Below are 16,500 nucleotides of genomic sequence, written 5' to 3' on the forward strand. Positions count from 1 at the left end.
TTTCAGATCCAGTTAAACATGCTTTTAAATAGATGGAGGTGGCCTATTAATAGACCTCATTTCCTTACTCAGGACTTCCAATGAAATTGTGTACTTTCTCTCCAATGTTTAAAAAGGTCTCAGAGATATTTTCGCAGGTTCACATATTTCAAAGGCAGGCCAAGTCTGACTGTACACACCAGAGAGAAATTTTTCGAGAGGATTACCAAGCGATGGTTTGTGTTTTGTGACCTCTTTACTAGTAACACATGTGTAAGGGGAAATTGGCAGGGATTTCCCACTTCTCCACTTGGTCAATTTCTTTGCTCTTCTCTCTCTCTCTCCTTCACACATGGGCATTTTCAAGGGTGTAAACTGTGATTTCATGCACCTCTTCTCCACTGAGATTTTTCTCTTTCCTGATGAGATTTTATCTCCTCAGCTCAGGCAAGGCATCCATTCCTTCATCCCTGACCGCATGTGAGGTTGGCTTGTTTATGGAACTTACAATATTTTTAGTAAGTTTGTATTACCTTATTAAATACCTATATAGTATTTGAAACAGTAAGTTAAGAAACAAAATTTAATCATCAGTTTCTTCCTGTTTCCCGTTGATGTCTCCTTCCTTCTGAAGAGAAGAAAAATGTTTAGAAATCTCGGCTGAAACTACTCTGGATAGACTTGATGGCTGTTTCCCTTTACATTTCTATTTAATTGATATAATCTAACTCCAAATCAAATTGAAGCCAGCAGTGTCTGATAAGACATTTATTTTACATGTGTGCTTAAGTAGTGATAAATCAGTTCTTTTCAAAATAACTTATTAAGGTTATGCTACTAAATACAGAAATGTGGTGTGAAAAAAAGCAAGTTAATACTTTGGGATTTGAATGGGGGGGGCTGCCTGGAATTAGTAAGAACTGACAGTGTTTTGGATGATATTTTCCTTTTCATTAAAAAGCAACAAATACCTTTTGATGCAACACGGTCAACTTGAAACAAAAACAAAACAAAACAAAACACTGAGATACAGTAGCAAACAAGAACAACTACAGCAAACTCATTTATAACCAGTGAGGAGCTAAAACCCACGAAGTTTCTTAAAAGGATGTGATTGTTGTCAGAAGGAATGGGGTACCCGGGCTCCGTGCTCAGCTTGGCTTGCATTCAAAGCCATGGCCGAGGGGCGCGGCGGGCGCGGCTCGGAGCCTGGTGGGCACAGACCAGCAAGGAAGTGAGTTCTGCATACTGCACAAATCAGGGCTCAGTTCAGGGCAGTCAGATTGCATCTGGGATCAACCGACTGTGCTTCATGAAACCGTCAGCCCTCATTTGTGTCTAGCTGTTCCCCCTGTCCGGCTGTAAACAAGGCCGGCTGGGGGTTGTCGGCCTCCCTGCCCGCGCGCGCGGGGAGACCTCACAGTCAGACCCCGCCGGGGGCCTCCGCACGCACGTCCGGGTTCCAGCTTCCCGACAACCGTTCCAGCGCACGCGGGGCAAGTCACAAAGCGAAGCCACTTTGGCATGACCGAGTTAGGGCCTCCTTTCAGAAACATACCTTAGATGCCTCCACATTCGGGCATGGCCCGTCTCTTCCATGAAATTAATTGAGGTGTTCCTAATAGGAGCAAGTGTTTCATGTTTTTGTTTTCAACTGTTTTTGTTTTGTTTTGGTTTGGGGGGGTTGTTTGGGGTTTTTGTTCGTTTGGGTTTTTTTGGGTTTTTTTTGTTGTTGTTGTTTTGTGGGGGTTTTTTTTGTTTTGTTTTTTTTGTGGGCGGGGGTTGGATTTTTTTTTTTTTTTTTCCCCCAGCAGACTAGCTCAGCTGATTTATCCTGTTGGGGAGGAATGGGTGGTAGTGATTGTTTTAGTTGTTCCACTGCTCTGGGGCTTTGCTTGGATCAGCCAAAAAAAAAAAAAAAAAAAAAGGCTGGAAATACTGTCAGTCTGGTCCACCTCCAGGAACTTAATCATGCCTGAATTGCTTGGAGGAGTGTAATGGTGGTAAACAGGAACAGGTATGTTGGCTTCTGTTCTCCTCCACTTCGGCCCTAGCATTGCCTTTACAGTAAAGCAAAGGACTGTTTTGAAGGAACATCATCGCAGTAATAAAAGTGAGGGGGGGTGGTATTGAAGCCATTTTCCTTGGCAAGTGGCAGAAAGGTAATATTTAGTATTCACCACATTGAATTCTCCTAGCCAGCTGGTCTGTCCCTGTTAAGACTTTCATTTATGCAGCTTGAGCTGGAACCTTTTTTGTTCCCCCAGTCTATTACTTTGTCTGTTTAAGGGATAACAGCCAAAGTGAAACAGCTTGCAATTTGCACCTGTCTGCTCTAAGCATTCCATGTTAGATTATATAGGGAGCAAACTCTTCACTGCTAATGAGACCAAGACCGGGTGGGGTTGAATGCAGTTTTGTTGGGGAGGGGGAGGCTCACAGGATATTTTAGTGGGGTTTTTCCCCCTTTCCTAAATAATCTGATTGGGACCTCCCTATTCTGGTTTTGAATTCCTAGACTAAAAAAATACAAAGCAAAAAAAAAAAAAAAAAAGTAGTTGAAGTTGTGTATTCTTTTTTAAAAAAGATTTTAATGGGGCACCTGCGTGGCTCAGTGGGTTAAAGCCTCTGCTTTTGGCTCAGATCATGATCCCAGGGTCCTGGGATCGAGCCCCACATCAGGCTCTCTGCTCAGCAGGGAGCCTGCTTCCCCCTCTCTCTGCCTGCCTCTCAGCCTACTTGTGATCTCTATCCGTCAAATAAATAAATAAAATCTTTAAAAAATAATAAAAAATAAAAAAGATTTTATTTATTTTCTTTGAGAGACAGAGCAGGAGGATTTGGAGAGGCAGAGGCAGAGGGAGAAGCAGAGTCCCTCCTGAGCAGGGAGCTCAATGTGGGGCTCGAATCTGGAGATCATGACCTGAGCAGAAGGTAGATGCTTAACCTACTGAGCCACCCAGGTGCCCCAAAGTTGTGTATTCTTCAAAGAAAAATTTAAATATCATGTATGTAACTGAAAATTGAATCAACATTCAGTCTGAGCTGCCTCAGATGAGAAACAAAAAAATTAAATGCTGGGTTATATTCAAGTTGTTGTAAGCACAAAATACCTAGAGAGAACTTTAATTTGTAAAACTGGCCATGAAAAAAAAAAAAGTTGATAAAATATTTTTGGCCGTGACAGAAACAGGACAAGTTTCTGAAATGACCCCCAAGGGCCGGAAAGTGTTCTCTGCTTATATTACCTTTGAAAATGTTATTCACTGGATAGAAAATAAAAATTCAAGTGACTGAGTTCAAAATCATAAACAGAGAGATGTATATGTGATATCATCATGTGAATCACAGAGACATTCTCCACAAATGCACAAGTGTCTGCACATGATTCTCTCCAACTTTTTCTGGAAGTCCCCTGCACTCCCTTAGCTTTCAAGAATTACACCTGTGGGCTGCCATCTATTTTTAAAGAATTTAAATTAAATTCACTGTGATGAAAGAACTTTAAAGCCTATGACATTTTCCCAAATCTCAAGCTTTCTTTTTTAATCATAATAGTAAATTTTGGATAATTTGCCAAAATATCCTTGAAGATTATGCAAAATTTAGTAAAAAAAATTTATATAAATACAAACATGTAAATGTGTGTATATGTTTGTGTATATATACATACATATGGAATATATACTGAATATATAAACAGAAGCTATGCTGAATATATATATATATATATATATAAACAGAATACATATATATATGTAATTTTAATCAAAGGATTCAGACTACATTTGGGTTCCAAAAATCTCTCACATCGGCACTTCCTGTGGAAATGACAACTGATACGGTGCCCAGTTTAATGTCGTCGAGGTGATCACAAATGCGGTCTCACTGGTAACTTCTCGAGTTTCGACGGCTGTTGGCGTACATCTCGCCTGACAGATAACACTCCAGCTCGTCAGGCTGGACCCTCTCACAGGACTCTCGGAGTCCTGCCAGCCACTGCCGAGTCTGGGTAGGTCAAAGGGTTGAGCCATGTGTAATTCAGAACAGAGGAGGTCCCACGGTCACTCCACAAAAACAATTACACTACTTATTTCGCTCTAGCCCTTGCCCCAAACTCACAAGCCTCACAGTTTCAGTGCGGCCAATCTAATTCTGCCCTTGGGCGATAAGCCACATGAAAATATGTGGTGCTGTGTTTATAAATCTAATCAAAACTAGAGACAGTGTACGGGCACAATGAGGTCCTACTATGGATCATGGGAATCCTTGGAAGTTCTGAAGGCACTTTTGTTTAACTTCTACAGACTCTCTTTTGCTGTTACATTGTCTGCTACACTCGTTAATCATCCTCTTTACTCGTGAGTGCTACAAAGGAGGCTAAATTTCTCCTCGCTACTATACGTCTCGTCCGTGGATAATATTATGAAAAATAAAGCTTAAAAGGTCGCTTTTAAAGGGAAAAATCAAAGTGTGAACTACAGTTATATCCATCTTACCTCTCCATCCATGTTCTTGGCTCCTTGCCCTCGGCAATGCACAGATTTAAATAGAGTCCCTCTAAAAAAGAAAAATAATATTTAAAAACTGGAATAAATTGGTCTGGCCATAAGATAGATGAAGCAATTTGGGGCCAGAGAGCTATGATGCTTCTTAATGGTCCCAAGAAGTCTCAGCGTCGAGTCAACAGGCTTGGATCTGGGGGCGTGTGTCTGCTGTCACTCTCCTTTCTGGAGCCAGACTCCTGAAAACTGAGAATCTGTGAATGTTCACAAAACGTTTTACTAGGAAAAGTTCAGCCTTGATCAAGACAACCTAAACTTCGTTTTATGCCCAAAAGGTGACTAATTCAGATGGCAACAAAAGGATCCTAAAAATTGGCTGTTGATGCTTTAGTTAGCTTGACTACATTACGTTTTTAAAGATTGGATCCAGGTTTGTAACTGTCCTACATGGATGATACCTGATAAAGTCCACAAAAAATACATGCACTTAGGGACCAAACGGATTAAATTCTGAGAACTTCACTCAGCAAAGAGATGTGATACATAAGTTCTCATGAAAGGAGGTGGTTTTTAGCGTTCTTAAAACTCCTTGGATTTGGGGCACCTGGGTGGCTCAGTGGGTTAACCCTCTGCCTACAGCTCAGGTCATGATCTCAGGGTCCTGGGATCGAGCCCTTCATGGGGCTTTCTGGTCAGCAGGGAGCCTGCTTCCCCCTTTCTCTCTGCCTGTCTCTCTGCCTACTTGTGATCACTCTCTCTACCAAATAAATAAACAAAATCTTTAAAAAAACCTTCTTGGATTTTGATTTTAATTAAAATACAGTTGTTACAAATAAAGAATGCAAACTTCAAAAACAAAAAGAAGCCACAATCCAAACAAACCAAAATTCAGATGCTCAGAACTGGCAGCACAACAGAAAAGTTCTCTCCTGACGTGTATCGCGGTAGTCTGAACATTTCCAGGAAATTGTGCACCCCAAGAGTTGAGAAAACAGATGTATAATAAAAAGTAAGTGCGTGCGCGCGCGCACACACACACACACACACACACAGAGCAAGCTTCAGGTTGCTGTTTTGAATTGCAAACGAGGATAAATTTAATGTTCAAACAATCTGATAAAATAACCATATGGAAACTGAAAAACAAAAAGAACAATAGCCAAAAAACCTCCTTAGAGCCATGTGATAAATCATCAAGTTTAATCTATAAGATATTATATTGGATATTATCTCAACTGATAAAAATCTACACAAGAACTCAGTCTGGGACCAGATGATTATAATAATGTGTGGGAATAATAATAAGTGGGCATTTTTTCTAATGAGCAAGATAGGCCCAGCATTTATTAAAGGAGCATTCACCAAAGGAGGCTTTTCAACTGGGAGTTTTCCCTTTTGAAATGGTTATCAGTATTTGGCAGTAAAACAAAGTACATCATATATGAATGATATATGTAACACTTTTTTTTTTTTAATTTGGAACTCTCAGTCATAGTTTTAAAAAGTCATTTCACCATGGGCATATGAGCTCTTACATGGCTAACAATGCTGAAAAATGAAAGATTTTAATCCTTCTAGTGTTAATTTTAAAACTTACCTTTTTCTGTATGAGTAACACTGAAGATTCGAAGATTATATAGCTTACTTCCAAAAAGAAAGGAAATGCATAAAAAATTTTTCAAAGGAAAAACACCTACATCAAAATGAGAAAATTTGAGCCAGTTAGCAAAAGTTGAGATTTGACTTTCTTGTTTTTTGTTTTTGTTTTTGTTTTTGTTTTTTTCCCATGGCGTAGTGACTCAAGAGTAATCTCAGGGCACATATTTCTGGGAATATATGTCAACTGGGAATCTATCTTCTTTGGGCTCCTTAAACTTGGTATTATTCTAATAGCTAATATCTGTAATTTGTCAAGTGACTCATGTTATTCTCATCATAAATTTATTCTGCAGACATAGAATCCGAAATGTATGAGCCACAGAACAAGGGTGTCTCCACTCACATCAATATAGTGCTCAGAAAACTTTCCAGTAAGGCAGCCCACTTCTGTCCCTTCACAGAAGGCTGCATTTTAGACATCTTTAAGCAAAGATACTTAGCATGCGATGTTAATACAGTGAGACTCCATAAAATTATGAAATAAGGTCAGAATCCTTTCATTCTCTCATATAAAATAGGTAGCTAAATCTGGAAAGTGCTTTGATAGAACTGAGTGGTGTATCATTCATTCATTCATTCATCCATTCACTTACTTATTTTACCAATTGGTGTATCATTTGAAAAGCTGTACAATTGTATATTTCCCTGTCTGACAAGCAAAGGGTATGACCTAGAATGCTTCCCTGCTTGGGAATCTCTGGGAGCTTAGATCAGGCATTATTTGCAACAGAAAGCCCTAGTTTCCATGTATCTACAAGCTCGCATTTGGGAGTCAGATCCCTTCAAGTTGGGTCAGATCCCTTACAAACTGTAGAATAGGAGCAAGGAAGAATGATCTGCCCGCTCTGGGCCAGGGGACTCTCAGGGAACGTGTGACCAGGCTGTAGGACATAACAAAGATACAGACAAGGTGTCATTGCTAATCTAAATGACTGACTCACAAATGTGTGTGCCTGGTGCAATTTCTAGGAATTTAACTTGAAGGCCTGCGAAGGGGGAAGGAACTGTTAAAAGGTCAAAAATGACCCTTCAGTTGCTGAGAGCTGTGGCAAGGAGGGTAGACGGAGGCGTAGGGGTGAAACAAGTTACGGGGACCAGCGGTGCCAAATCAGTGAGAAAGAAGCACAGGCAGCAGAGCGGACTTTGAGAAACAGGCAGGATTCGGATCTAAATAGAAAAAGAGAGATAGCAGAGCCCTATGAGCACAGAATGGCAACGGAAGTGAGGATGAGTTTGCAGAACAATGAGCAGACTCTGTTGGCAAATAATAATTTCAACAAGTTAGTGATGAATGAGCAGCCACCACACCACTTAAAAAACTGATCCTTTGGGGTGCCTGGGAGACTCAGTTGGTTAGGCATCCGCCTCCAGCTCAGGAGACAATCTCGGAGTAGCGGAATCAAGTCCCTCGTGGGGCTCACTGCTCAGGGGGGAGCCTGCTTCTCCCTCTCCCTCTGGGCCTGCTCTCTTGATCTCTCTCACTCTCTCTCAAGCAAATAAATAATTTAAAAAAAAAACTTTCAAAATAAAAACTGATCACTTGTGGAACTGGCAAAATATGGAGTCAATTAGAGAACTGATGTATTTGCTGAACTGCCTGGTGTCTTACATTATCAAGAAAGTCCCCAAATAGCTTCCTTTTCAGAAGGAAAGGAAACTAAGTAACAGTTATAAATACTGTACATGTACCAGAAGCCTTGGGTTGGGCCTTTTAAGAACATTGGATTTAACGAACTGATGGATACCATGACAAAATTGTCACTATGGCTACAAATTGGGACCACGATGTGGCATGTTAGTTGAAATGCAAGTGGACTACCATAGGAATGGTGTCTTTAAGGACAGCCTCAAAGTTGCAAGCAGGTCAGTAATTCCAATATCACCTCCTTACCAGTAAACAGTTGACCACGTTCTGTTGAGCTTAGGGTAATAATCAGTCTAATCTGTATAGTCACTTTTTTTGGTTGGTTGGTTTTAAGGCTGATTTGAAAATGGCTTTCCCCGAAATTGTTGACCTTGTATTGCAAATTAAATCCTGGCATTGCCAAATCTCTGACAACTGGTTCACTGCTTCCAGAGAAGAGAATTAACATGGCTACAGCTGTCATTTCATTGCATTTTTCTTCTCAAGCAGACCAGCAAGGGCAAAGATGGTGTGAGACAGAGGTCGCAAGCCAGATCCTGTCTGCAAACATGTTTTTTTGTTGTTGTTGTTGTTTTTTTTAACCTCCACAGTGATTTAAAACATATTGAGCTTATATTTAAAAATAAGAAAATTGGCACTAAAAATCCAACTTCTGGCTTCTCTTGGAAAATTAAAAAATTTGGCAAACTAGGGTCAACTTCCATGGTGAGCTAGAACCATACTCCCTAAGCATTGCTCTCCTGGTCTCCAGTTCCCATTCTTCTGCTGCAAGCCACAAACCAAAATGTAAGCTCCACAAGGACAGAGTTTATTTAACTCATTGTCACACCCTCAGAGCCTAGAACAGAGCCTGGCAAGCAAGGGGTGCTTGATCAATATTTAATGTTGAATGACACTTCGGGGTGACAGGTAACTTTCATGGGTAGCTTGAAGACAACAGGCATGTCCAGGAACCATCACTATGCATGTCTCACTTAAAAAAAAAAAAAAAAATGCAGGTCAAATAAATTCTGCCAGTCCTCAGGCAGAAAGGGAAAGTACCCACATATTCTGCTTGCACTGCTGTTTTTCTTATAAAGAAATATTTCTCGACATCCCTGCCACTATCAAAATTAGGGCCACAATGCCAGGGAAAATGAGAGTGAACACAGACCCAGCACATTTCACTCATTTATATTTCTTGGCCTGGCCCCTACAGGCATCTGAATTTGAAACCTCTGCGAGAGAGATGGGAGTAGGTCTCATAAAAAAACTGTTCTACCATAGTCTTCCCTCAGTCTGCTCAGTAGGTTCTACACTATAGTTTACATCTACATTCGAGAATAAATAGAAAGAGGAATATAAAACCTCCCGTGGAGAGTCACTAGTTAAACCTAACACACTATCTCTTTAAATAAACAGTCAGCATCACAGTGTTCCATGGACTTGTGTTTGCAGCTCAAAAGGCATTGGTGCAGATTTCTTGCACATGGGGAATGTGCCTAACCTCTGAAAGTCTCCAATCCCTCTGCATAATGGTTGGCAAAATTTAAAGATTATGTCTGTCAGACTTCCAGCTTCCACTTAGAGTATAGAAAGCCAGACAGGTGTTGTTTCCATACATACAGCAAAATATCCCCTGAATGTCTGCAAATTCACAACTTTTATCAAACCCACCAGAGAGCTGAAGTCATGGCAAAATCAACTAACCCAAAATCTGGGGCAAGTTCGGTGCTCCTGAGGAGTGAGGGGATGCATTCCCTTGCTCACTGAAGCAGACATAGGACCCCACAGAAGCTAGTAAAAAGTCAGCTACAAATTGCTAACAAATCTCTAAAGTCTGAATGCGATCTAGTGTGAGAATATAGAACCTGAAGGAGCTTCAAACACACGGAGAGGGGTGCCTGCGTAGTTCAGCTGGTGAAGCAACCTACTCTTGGTTTCTGTTGCAGGTCATGATCTCAGGGTGGTGAGATCGAGCCCCAAATCTGGCTCCCTGCTCAGTGGGGAGTCTGCTTGAGATTCTCTCTCTCTCTCTCCCCTCCCCCAACTACCACCACTCATGCCAGTTCTTTCTGTCTCTAAAATAAATAAAATCTTAAACACACACGCACAAGGGTAATTCACACTCATTCACAAACTCTTTTCCATGGACCTTCTAAATTCTCAGAAGAAAGATTGGCAAGAAGGCAAGGGTTCAGAGCAGTGATTCTAAACAGGGAGAAATTATATCTCTAAGAGGACATTTAGCTACGTCTGGAGACATTTTTAACTGCCATATCTGGGGGGATCCTATTTCTACCCAGTGGTTAGAAGTCAGGAATGTTGCTAACTCTTCTGCTGTGCACAGACTAGCACCCTCTTACAAAGAATTATCCGATCCAAAATGTCAAGAGAACTGCAGTTGAGAACCACTGATCCAGAGAAATCCTCCCTTGTGATGGAACAGGGCCACCACACGAAGCCCAACCTGGATATTCTCTTTTTCTCCTATTAGGAACAAAGCCCTTACTTTTCTGAGAAATAGCAACAAACACTGGGATTTTTTTTTTTTAAGATTTTGTTTATTTGAGAGAGTGGGAGATGGGAGGAGGGAAGAGGAAGAAGCAGACTCCCCACTGAGCAGGGAGCCCGGTGTGGATCTCGATCCCAGGATCTTGGGATAAAAACATGAACTGAAAGCAGACATGGTACCAACTGAACCATTCAGGTGCTCAGCAGCAAACACTGTTGCACCCATCTCAACCCCACAACAAGCCAAGGTTAAGACCCATTGTAGCTGGGAGAACACAAAAATACCTTCTAACCCTGGTATGCAGCAAGAAAACATCTTGCCCCAAACTCTTAGAAGTATCCTACTGAAGAAAGAGGGTGAGGATCTGAGACAGCCCAACCCTTGGGACCCAGACACACAGCAGCTTCCTGAGGAGACCACTCATTCACCTTACCATCAGGCTACCAAGCGTTGAGCAGCAAGCAACATCAATGCACAGCCGTCCGAGGAGAAAGGATTAGAATAGAGATGTTTCCTCATGGGCAGGCACAAAGGAAAGACTTAAACTTGAAGCCTGAGCAGACCTGAGGAAATTTTACAAACTACCACCATTCCAAGCACAAGTTAAGTCTAAAGGAATTCTAAGCCTATGGGGCACTGATGATAGCCACAAGAACAACAAACTCCAAACCCACCTCAAGTACTGATAGACCGACCAAACTTCCCACATGAGAAGACTAGCAAAAGGAAAAATATGCCATTGCTAGCCAGGAATAGTATCTACCTCAGTCTACTGTCCTGCCCAAGATGACCTGCTTTCAAATAATGTTAGATGACAAAGAAGCAAGGAAAAATAAAATAAAACTCTCTGTTAAAAAGACAAAATGATCAATAGAAATGGACTCAGGTTTAACCTAGATATGGGATCTATCAGATAGAGAATTTAAAATAATATGGGGCACTTGGGTGGCTCACGCAGTTAAGCATCTGCCTTTGGCTCAGGTCATGATCCCAGAGTCTTGGGATGGAGCCCTGCATCGACCCCCCTGCTCAGTGGGAGGCCCATTTCTCCCTCTCCCTCTGCCGCTCCCCCTGCTTGTGCTCTATCACACTTTCTCTCTGTTAAATAAATTAATTTTTAAAAATTAAAAAATAAAATAATATAATTAGATAAAGTGACATTATGGCAACACAGGTCATTCCTGACTTCTATCCCCTTCACAAAAATAATAGCTAGCAACATCCATAGGCAAGACACCATTGTGAAAGTCTTATAACCCAGGGAGTGAGGCTAAAGTGCAACCCTGACAACAGAGGCAGAGGATGCCATTAGATGGATAAGAGGAGTAATTTTACCGATTGCATCAACCCTCCCCCAGGTCAGCACAATGCCTAACAGAGAGGGTTTTCCCAGGCCTGCAGTTTCTCCAGTGGGGAAAAAGAGAACCCAAGATGGATATCTGCTCTTCAAGCATTGAGGGATGCTCCCTGGGAGATTCACTCAAGTCTCTCCTCATGAATATCACTGGGAGAGCCTAGGCAGCTCAAAGACTAGGAAATCAGATAGAGATGGAGAAAGGGGCAGGATTACAGTAACCATTTCTCAAATCTCAGTGGACTGTGGTCCTGATTGCCACAGAATCTGAGCAGATATCCCAACTAGAAGCTCTGTTCATCTCTGTTCATCACCAAACTGACCTGGTGGCCCCATCTCACCAGGGATCTCACTTGGCAGTTCTGTCTCATTTGAAACCCCAGACAAAGGGTTATACTGCCATGGGGCACATCCTATGGCACACCTGGGATGACACACCTGGGATGGCACACCTGGGCATAGGTGCCGGGTTGCAATCTCATCCAACTGCTAAACATAACCTCCAGTTCTCCTCCACCAGGAAGCACGGCTATGAATGTCCAGCAGCACATTCTATGACCTGCCTGGGCAGGGAGCCAAACCAGCCACCTTGTCCAATTGTTGAGCATAGCCGCTAGCCCTGCATAATCAAGGAGCCTGAACAGTATCCCTGTATACAGAACTGTATACAACAGTATTGTAGGAACTCTACCTACAATAACACCTAGCTGCAGAATCTAGCCTACAATCTCACACAGCAGTGAAGGGCAGCATATGGTTTCCCTTGACAGCTGAACACAAACTATGATGTTGACCAGTCAGAGTCCAGCCAAAGACCCTAGCTAATCATGGAGCATAACCTGTGGCCCTACCCAACAAGGGACTGCAGACAGTGACCTTGCCCAACTCTAAAGTACAGTCTCCAGCCCTATATAATGGAAAGTTCCATCTGATTAGAGAACCTGACCAGCAACCACACCCAACAGCAAAGTAAAGTCAACTGCCTACTTGATGACAAAGTCCAGCCTATAGTCCCACCTAACTTTAGAGTACAGTCTTTAGCCTCATCTGATCACAGAGCACTGCCTGAAGCCCCATCCAACCATAAGGCTTGGACTGGGGCCCTTCCTGAACAGAGTACCAGTAGCACCATCCAGTAGAAAAGCATACCTGAGGCGGCACAAAACCAAGATTATGGAGCACAGCCCACACCCATGCCCACTCATAGAATCCAGCCAGTAGCACTCTCCTATAACGGATTAGAGCCTGTAAACCCAAGCAATCAGAGGTAATTGCAGAGCCTAGATAGTGGCCCCACCTTACTATAGAAACAGATAGACGTTACATCTAACCAGGGAGCCCACCAAGTAGCCTGGCTTGAATCCAGAACTCAACCAGCAGATCTATCAACCGTGGCGCCCAACCAACAGCACCCATCCCCACCTCCAACTTCCGACCATAGACCGTTGTCTTGCTGAGCTAAAGAACAAAATAGCAAGCCTCACATGCCGATGTACGCTAACAGCTGACCAGTCTAGTACCCCAAGCTGAGGTGACTGGCAAAGATCTTTCCCTACTAAAATAAACCTGTAGTTCTGGAAGAAGAGAGTCTTTTATCAAATACAAATATACTAATAAGAGGGAGGAACAAGATGGCAAAGTAGTAGGAGGCCTAAATATCATTGGGTCCCAGGCGTTCAGCTAGATAGTTGTCAAAGAGTTCTGAATGCCTACAAACTCAACAGGAAATTGAAGAGAAGAAGAGCAGCAATTCTAGGAACAGAAAAGGGACCACTTTCTGGAAGGTAGGACGTGTGGAGAAGTGAATCTGAAGCGATGGGAAGAGAGACCGCAGGAGAAGGGGCCAGCTCCTGGCAAGCTGTGGAGCAGTGGAGCACAAAATCAGAGCTTTTAGGAGTATACTCCACAGAGGGACATCACTCCAGAGGCTAAGCCGGTGGTGGAGCCCTCGCGGGGATATGTGGTCTCAGGACTTGCAGGGCCACAGAAAGACTAAGGGTGTCTGAATGTGGCAGAGCTCCCAGGTATTGGAGCAGGGAAGTTGGCTATAGAGACAGAGCTCAGTAGTGGCTCTCAGCTCCGGGTTACCTTAAACCATGATCCAAGGCACTGTCAGACCACTGTTTTTCGAGCACGGACCCCACAAATGGCAGATCCAGGGAGACTCACCTTCCTCCTCCAAGAGGAGTGGCACAGGAGCACACATCATAAATCTGCTGGGCTTAGAGACTCCAAACAGGCTGTGCACCAGAGATAAAAACACCAGGTCACAGGCCAGGTGACCATGGAGTGCGGTCGGAGACCAGGGAGACAGAAGGGATTGACTGCTTTTCTCTGAGGGCACACTGAGGAGTGGGGCTCCAAACTCTTGGCTTCCAGAAGGCTGGAGATTGGGAGGCTGCCATCTTCATTCCCGTGCTCCAAATCTCTACAGAAAGCATTCAGGGAACAAAAGCTCCAAGAGCGAACCCAAGCAGATTACTTAGCCCGGCCCCTGGCAAACACATGCAATTCTGCCTCAGGCAAAGGCATTTGAGAATCATGGCAACAGGCCCCTCCCCCAGATGATCAGCAAGAAGAACATCCAGCCAAGACCAAGTTCATAATCAATGAGAACTGTGGAACTGCAGAGCTAGGGGAACACAACACATAGAATGCATGGCTTTTTCCCCATGACTCTTTGTCTTTCAAAGTTAAATTAAAATTTTTTTTCTTATTCTATTTTTCAAATTTTTCCTCTTTCCTATTATAACCATTTTAAACTATTTTTAATCTTATCAATGCCTTTTTAAAAAATCATTTTTAACTTTCATTGTTATAGTCATATTTATCAATTCATTGTATTTAACCTTATTTTTTGTCTACATATAGATTTTTCCTTCTTTAGAATTTTGAGATACAGTTTTTTTAACATTTCAAAACATATGCTAATCTAGCACTAGGCTTTGTTCTAGTCTCCAGCCTAATCACATTCTTTCCTTTTTTTTTTTCCTTCTTTCTATCAACTTCTTATCTTATTAAATCCTTTTTTAGAATATTTTTTTTAAATTCTCATCTTTACAGTCATATTCCAACCCTTCATCGTGTTTACCCTTATTTTTGTATATATATAAGTTTTTCTTCCTTTAAAATTTTGGGAGGCATTTCCTTATAACAGACCAAAATACACCCAAAACGGGTGTAACAGTCACCTCACAGGCAATACAATGGCACTAAAGTCATATCTTTCAATAGTTACCCTAAATGTAAATGGGCTAAATACCCCCATCAAAAGACACAGGGTATCAGAATAGATAAAAATAGTAAGAACTATCGATATGCCATCTGCAAGAAACTCATTTTAGACCCAAAGACACGTCCAGATTTAAAGTGAGGGGGCGAAAAAACAATTTACCATGTTAATAGACATCAAAAGAAAGCTGGGATGGCAATCCTCATATCAGATAAATTAGATTTTAAACAAAAGACTCTAATAAGAGATGAGGAAGGACACTATATCATACTTAAAGGGTCTATCCAATAAGAAGATCTAACAATTCGGGGCACCTGGGTGACTCAGTTGGTTGAGGGACTGTCTTCAGCTCAGGTCATGATCCTGGAGGTCCTGGATCAAGCCCCACATCGGGCTCTCTACTCAGCAAGAGGTCTGCTTCTTCCTCTGCCCTTCCCCTTCTCATGCTCTCTCTCTCTTTCTCTCTCTCTCTCATTCTCTCTCTCAAATAAATAAATAAAATCTTAAAAAAAAAAAGAAGACCTAACAATTTTAAATATCTATGCCCCTAACATGGGAGCAGCCAATTATATGAACCAACTAATAACAAAATCAAAGAAACACATTGACAATAATACAATAATAGTAGTGAACTTTAGCAGCCTCCTCACTGAAATGGACAGATCATCTAAGCAAAAGATCAACAAGGAAATAAAGCTTTAAATGACACAATGGACCAGATGGACATCAAAGATATATTCAGAACATTCCATCCCAAAGCAACAGAATACACATTCTTCTCTAGTGCACATGGAACATTCTACAGACTAGATCATATCCTGGGCCATAGATCAGGTCTCAACCAGTACCAAAAGATTGGAATCATTCCCTGCATATTTTCAGACCACAATGCTTTTAAACTAGAACTCAACTACAGAAGGGAAGTTGGAAAGAACTCAAATACAAGGAAGCTAAAGAGAATCCTACTAAAGAATGAATGGGTCAGCCAGGAAATTAAAGAACTAAAAAAAAAAAAAAAATCATGGAAAAAAAATGAAAATGAAAACAAAACTTGAAAATCCTAGGGATGCAGCAAAGGTGGTCCTGAGAGGAAAGTATATAGCAATATTAGCCTTTCTCAAGACAAATAAAGGTGTCAAATCACAGCCTAACCCTACACCTAAAGGAGCTGGAGAGAGAACACCAAAGAAAGCCTAAACCCAGCAGGAGAAGAGAAATAATAAAGATCAGAGCAGAAATCAATGAAATAAAAGCCAAAAGAACAATAAAACAGATCAACAAGACTAGGAGTTGGTTCTTTGAAAGAAATAATAAGATTGATAAGCCCCTTGACAAGACTTATCAAAAAGAAAAGAGAAAGGACCCAAATTAATAAAATCATGAGTGAAAGATGAGAGATCACAATCAATACCAAAGAAGTACAATTATAAGAACATATTATGAGCAACTATACGCCAGCAAATTTGACAGTCTGGAAGAAATGGATGCACTCCTAGAGACATAGAAACTACCACAACTGACTGAACCAGGATGAAATAGAAAACCTGATCAGACCCATAACCAGTAAGGAGAATGAAGCAGTCATCAATAAACAAAAGCCCAGGGCCAGATGGCTTCCCAGGGAAATTCTAC

At 41.7% G+C, this 16,500-nt stretch overlaps 1 protein-coding gene across 1 annotated transcript in view; it reads right to left on the minus strand.

Moving 5' to 3' along the window:
* OFCC1 (orofacial cleft 1 candidate 1) overlaps window positions 1–16,500 on the minus strand; it is a 119,519-nt gene that overhangs the window by 69,245 nt on the left and 33,774 nt on the right. Inside the window, 1 exon segment of the mRNA XM_032861420.1 lies at window positions 4,479–4,539. Within this exon segment, the coding sequence (XP_032717311.1) occupies window positions 4,479–4,539 (61 nt within the window).

This window comes from Lontra canadensis, unplaced genomic scaffold, assembly GCF_010015895.1.
Source record: "Lontra canadensis isolate GAN:19392208 unplaced genomic scaffold, GSC_riverotter_1.0 scaffold21, whole genome shotgun sequence".
Lineage (NCBI taxonomy): Eukaryota > Metazoa > Chordata > Mammalia > Carnivora > Mustelidae > Lontra > Lontra canadensis.